Source organism: Eucyclogobius newberryi, unplaced genomic scaffold (genome assembly GCF_026437365.1).
Source record: "Eucyclogobius newberryi isolate DKJ021-1_F unplaced genomic scaffold, fEucNew1.0.hap1 SCAF_9, whole genome shotgun sequence".
In the NCBI taxonomy this organism is placed as follows: Eukaryota; Metazoa; Chordata; class Actinopteri; order Gobiiformes; family Gobiidae; genus Eucyclogobius; species Eucyclogobius newberryi.
The window spans coordinates 17,158,149-17,164,148 of NW_027316532.1; the positions used below are offsets into that span (position 1 = coordinate 17,158,149).

General features: G+C 50.8%; 1 protein-coding gene across 1 annotated transcript in view; it reads left to right on the forward strand.

Moving 5' to 3' along the window:
* Nucleotides 1-5,506, forward strand: part of LOC140353629 (homer protein homolog 3-like) — a 56,082-nt gene extending 50,576 nt beyond the window's left edge. The window contains exon 9 of the mRNA XM_072438278.1: nucleotides 2,856-5,506. Within this exon, the coding sequence (XP_072294379.1) occupies nucleotides 2,856-3,041 (186 nt within the window). The 3' untranslated portion in view covers nucleotides 3,042-5,506. The remainder of the gene's footprint in view (nucleotides 1-2,855) is intronic.
* Nucleotides 5,507-6,000: the final 494 nt, after the last annotated feature.

Here is a 6,000-nt window from a genome sequence, read left to right on the forward strand (position 1 = left end):
CGGACGGTGGAAGGAATACTTTGAGGATCTCCTTAATCCCTCAGTCACGTCTTCTGAAGAGGAAGTAGAGACCGGGGACTCGGAGGCTGGCTCATCCATCACCCAAGCTGAAGTCACTGAGGTTGTCCGCAAACTCCTCGGTGGCAGGGCTCCGGGGGTGGATGAGATCCGCCCTGAGTACCTAAAGTATCTGGATGTTGTAGGACTGTCTTGGTTGACACGTCTCTGCAACATCGCGTGGCGTTCGGGGACCGTGCCTCTGGACTGGCAGACCGGGGTGGTGGTCCCTCTGTTCAAGAAGGGGGACCGGAGGGTGTGTTCCAACTACAGAGGGATCACACTCGGAGGGTGTGTTCCAACTACAGAGGGATCACACTCCTCAGCCTCCCGGGTAAGGTCTATTCCAAGGTACTGGAGAGGAGAATCCGACCGATAGTCGAACCTCGGATTCAGGAGGAGCAGAGTGGTTTTCGTCCCGGTCGTGGAACACTGGACCAGCTATATACCCTCCATCGGGTGCTCGAGGGTTCATGGGAGTTTGCCCAACCAGTCCACATGTGCTTTGTGGATCTGGAGAAGGCTTTTGACCGTGTCCCTCGGGGTGTCCTTTGGGGGGTGCTCCGGGAGTACAGGGTCCGGGGCCCTTTGCTCAGGGCTGTCCGGTCCCTGTATGACCGGAGCAGGAGCTGTGTTCGCATTGCCGGCAGTAAGTCAGACCTGTTCCCAGTGCATGTTGGACTCCGCCAGGGCTGCCCTGTGTCACCGGTTCTGTTCATAATTTTTATGGACAGAATTTCTAGGCGCAGTCAGGGGTCGGAGGGGGTCCGGTTTGGGGACCACAGGATCTCATCTCTGCTGTTTGCAGACGATGTTGTCCTGATGGCTCCATCAAACCCGGACCTGCAACATGCACTGGGACGGTTTGCAGCCGAGTGTGAAGCGGCTGGGATGAGAATCAGCACCTCCAAATCCGAGGCCATGGTTCTCGACCGGAAAAAGGTGGCTTGCCCTCTCCAGGTGGGTGGGGTGTCCTTGCCCCAAGTGGAGGAGTTCAAGTATCTCGGGGTCTTGTTCACGAGTGAGGGAAGGATGGAGCGTGAGATCGACAGGCGGATCGGTGCAGCGGCTGCAGTGATGCAGTCGCTGCATCGGACCGTTGTGGTAAAGAGGGAGCTGAGCCGAAAGGCAAAGCTCTCTATTTACCGGTCGGTCTACGTTCCTACCCTCACCTATGGTCATGAGCTTTGGGTAGTGACCGAAAGAACAAGATCGCGGATACAAGCGGTCGAAATGAGTTTCCTCCGCCGGGTGGCTGGGCGCTCCCTTAGAGATAAGGTGAGGAGCTCGGCCACACGGGGGGAGCTCGGAGTAGAGCCGCTGCTCCTCCACGTCGAGAGGAGCCAGCTGAGGTGGCTCGGGCATCTGTTCCGGATGCCTCCTGGGCGCCTCCCTCGGGAGGTGTTTCAGGCATGTCCCACCGGGAAGAGGCCCCGGGGAAGACCCAGGACACGCTGGAGAGACTATGTCTCTCGGCTGGCCTGGGAACGCCTCGGGATCCCCCCGGAGGAGTTAGAGGAAGTGTCTGGGGAGAAGGAAGTCTGGGAGTCCCTGCTCAGACTGCTGCCCCCGCGACCCGGCCCCGGATAAAGCGGCAGAAGATGGATGGATGGATGGATGGATGTTATGAATACGTTTTAGATCAATATTATTGTAAACCAGGTCTAAACCAGGACTAAACCAGGACTAAACCAGGTCTAAACCAGGACTAAACCAGGTCTAAACCAGGTCTAAACCAGGTCTAAACCTGGACTAAACCAGGTCTAAACCAGGTCTAAACCAGGACTAAACCAGGTCTAAACCAGGACTAAACCAGGACTAAACCAGGTCTAAACCAGGACTAAACCAGGTCTAAACCAGGTCTAAACCAGGTCTAAACCTGGACTAAACCAGGACTAAACCAGGTCTAAACCAGGACAAAACCGGGTCTAAACCAGGACTAAACCGGGACTAAACCGGGTCTAAACCAGGACTAAACCGGGACTAAACCAGGCCTAAACCAGGTCTAAACCAGGTCTAAACCAGGTCTAAACCAGGTCTAAACCTGGACTACACCAGGTCTAAACCAGGTCTAAACCAGGACAAAACCGGGTCTAAACCAGGACTAAACCGGGACTAAACCGGGTCTAAACCAGGACTAAACCGGGACTAAACCAGGCCTAAACCAGGTCTAAACCAGGTCTAAACCAGGTCTATACCAGGTCTAAACCAGGTCTATACCAGGTCTAAACCAGGTCTAAACCAGGTCTAAACCTGGACTAAACCAGGTCTAAACCAGGACTAAACCAGGTCTAAACCAGGACTAAACCAGGTCTATACCAGGTCTAAACCAGGTCTATACCAGGACTAAACCAGGACTAAACCGGGACTAAACCAGGCCTAAACCAGGTCTAAACCAGGTCTAAACCAGGTCTAAACCAGGTCTAAACCAGGTCTAAACCTGGACTACACCAGGTCTAAACCAGGTCTAAACCAGGACAAAACCGGGTCTAAACCAGGACTAAACCGGGACTAAACCGGGTCTAAACCAGGACTAAACCGGGACTAAACCAGGCCTAAACCAGGTCTAAACCAGGTCTAAACCAGGTCTATACCAGGTCTAAACCAGGTCTATACCAGGTCTAAACCAGGTCTAAACCAGGTCTAAACCTGGACTAAACCAGGTCTAAACCAGGACTAAACCAGGTCTAAACCAGGACTAAACCAGGTCTATACCAGGTCTAAACCAGGTCTATACCAGGACTAAACCAGGTCTAAACCAGGACAAAACCAGGTCGTGTCCTGCGTGTGCTTTTCAGGAGGTGGAGAAGCAGAACATGCAGTTGGAGACTCGGGTCCAGGAGGCGGAGCAGACTCTCAGCTCCAGTCGAGTCGAGCACGTCCAGAACCAGGAGGAGCTCCAGAAGATCCTGACCGTGCTGGACCTGAAGCTGTGCGACCTGAGCCAGCTGAGGGAGAGCCTGGCAGAGCTCGCCGGCAAATAACTACCACCAACACCACTACTACTACCACTACTACCACTACTACCACTATTACTACACAGGGGCATCTCAGCAGCCAACGTCTCCATAGTAACGCTGCATTCTGAATTTATTAACCTTTATTCCAGCAGCTTAAAGCCACTGAGGTCCAGACTCACAGACTTTAGCGCTTGTGGCTCTGGCTCCCTCTAGTGTCCACGTATGAGCATCTCGCCTGACCAAACATGGACTTTACAGTGTTGGACAGAACCATTTCAAATACTTTAGTTACAGAATTCTGAATACCTGAATACTAGAATACGTTTACATTATAGTACAGAATGAAAAAAGAAGAGGAATAAGTGAGTTCACAGTTCCAGAAGTGACTTTTCTAGACTCAAAATGCCCAAATGTCACGATGTTCAGTCCGTGTGTTCAGTTGTCAATTCCATCAGTTTTACCTCATCAAACATGTCCTGGATTCAAACCAGCAACCACGTGGTCACGCGGCGGACTGAACTGGATCCTTGCTAAAGACGATGAACGCCATGTTCTAATATGTGTAACTCCAAAACAACAATCGTAATAATAAACGTAATATTATCCACTATTTGATCCGTGTCTGGCCTCTAGCGGCCGCCCCTCAGCCAGAGGGTGACCGGTTCAACTCCCCCGCGCGCTCGTCCTGTTGTCAGGCGTTTTGTGAGTGAAACAGAACAAGAACCAGCTCGTTAAAGGGGACAGCGTTCAACCTCGTTACCACGGCGTTTCCCCAACATTAATGGACGCAATCCTGTCCCCGCCCCCTGACCCCGCCCACATCCCTGCACTTGGTTGTGATTATTTCAAAAACTCAAAGCGATACATTCATGGTTCTAACGTGACGCACATAGAAAACATGTAAATAATAACAATAATCTGCTGCTCGGAGGCGGGGCTTACCACTGAAAGGAGGCAGGGCTTCTCAGCACAAAGAGTTCCGCAGCCTTGAACAGGAAGTCAACGCACCAGTTTGTGTTTCTGAGCCGTTTTAGAACAATATTGCAGTTTAAAATGAACAAAACGTAAAACGATAAAGTAGTTCTGTCGTAGTTCAGGGGTAAATGCCTGGAAGTGTTTGTGTCTCGTTAGTTTGAGATGATTCCGTTTTGTACCGCGGGATGCGCTGTACAGCGTTAGCGCCGTTATGGTTAGCGGACGGTTAGCGCGTTTGTATCTGCAGCTCCTTTTACAGCAATAACGTTTCAAAAGCCACAGTTCCGGGAACTCGCGGCCGGAAGGTTCCGGGTTCGATCCCCGGCTCGACCGGGGCCTTTCCCGTGCCGAGTGTGCATGTTCTCCTCGACTGGAAACCCTGCACAGATTCACCTGTAGGAACAGGCGTCGCTCTCCGCCGTCTCACCTCCAGCTAGACTCCTCCTCTTTTTAATAAATTAGCCTCTTTGTGGATTAAACGGTTTTAAACGTTGCAAACGCAGAAGAAGACGGCGCATTTCCGTTTGTTTTCGGGTAGAGGGCGGTACCAAAGATTCACCTGTGTTTTTTATGTTAAAGGTACACCGTGTGGCTTTCCCTGCTTGTCTCCATGGAGATGTCGCGGCTTTTAACGTTCAGTGGCTCCTAACGCATCGTTTTCAATCTAAAGCCCCCGGTTTCCTCTAAAACACGAGACGCTGTCATTTCTGCTTTTTTTACTCCGAGAGGAACTTTTAGGGTTTGGACTCTGAAGCTAATTAAACTCAAACTTGGAGATTCATACGTTCATTTTTCTGGGAATATTAGTTTATTTTAGTTTAAATTTGCCGTTTTAGTTTAAATTTGATGTTGAAAATAAATGTCTCACGTCTTTGTTTTTATACCCGATAGTTATTCTTTATCAGACGGATTACACGCCTCTCCACAGATCTGACCTGTACATCTCCAAATAGCCGAGTGTGTGAGGAAACTCGGGAAAGCTGCGCCGTGCATCTTCAAAGCCACTTGAACTGGAATAGACACAACTGTATGACCTTCAGACGCTCCAGGATGTTCCAGAACGTTCCTCATGCCTGAGAACGTTCCAGAATGTTCCTCATGCTTGAGAACGTTCCCGAGTGTTCCTCACACTTGAGAACGTTCCCAAGTGTTCATGCTTGAGAACGTTCCCGAGTGTTCCTCATGCCTGAGAACGTTCCCAAGTGTTCCTCACACTTGAGAACGTTCCCAAGTGTTCATGCTTGAGAACGTTCCCGAGTGTTCCTCATGCCTGAGAACGTTCCCGAGTGTTCCTCATGCCTGAGAACATTCCCGAGTGTTCATGCCTGAGAACGTTCCTGAGTGTTCATGCTTGAGAACGTTCCCAAGTGTTCCTCATGCCTGAGAACGTTCCCGAGTGTTCCTCATGCTTGAGAACGTTCCTGAGTGTTCCTCATGCTTGAGAACGTTCCTGAGTGTTCCTCATGCTTGAGAACGTTCCTGAGTGTTCCTCATGCTTGAGAACATTCCCGAGTGTTCATGCCTGAGAACGTTCCTGAGTGTTCATGCTTGAGAACGTTCCCAAGTGTTCCTCATGCCTGAGAACGTTCCCGAGTGTTCCTTATGCTTGAGAACGTTCCCGAGTGTTCCTCATGCTTGAGAACGTTCCTGAGTGTTCCTCATGCTTGAGAACGTTCCTGAGTGTTCCTCATGCTTGAGAACGTTCCTGAGTGTTTCTCATGCTTGAGAACATTTCCGAGTGTTCCTCATGCTTGAGAACGTTCCTGAGTGTTCCTCATGCTTGACAACATTCCCGAGTGTTCATGCCTGAGAACGTTCCCGAGTGTTCCTCATGCCTGAGAACGTTCCCGAGTGTTCCTCATGCCTGAGAACGTTCCCGAGTGTTCCTCATACCTGAGAACGTTCCCGAGTGTTCCTCATGCTTGAGAACGTTCCTGAGTGTTCCTCATGCTTGAGAACGTTCCCGAGTGTTCATGCTTGAGAAGGTTCCTGAGTGTTCCTCACGCTT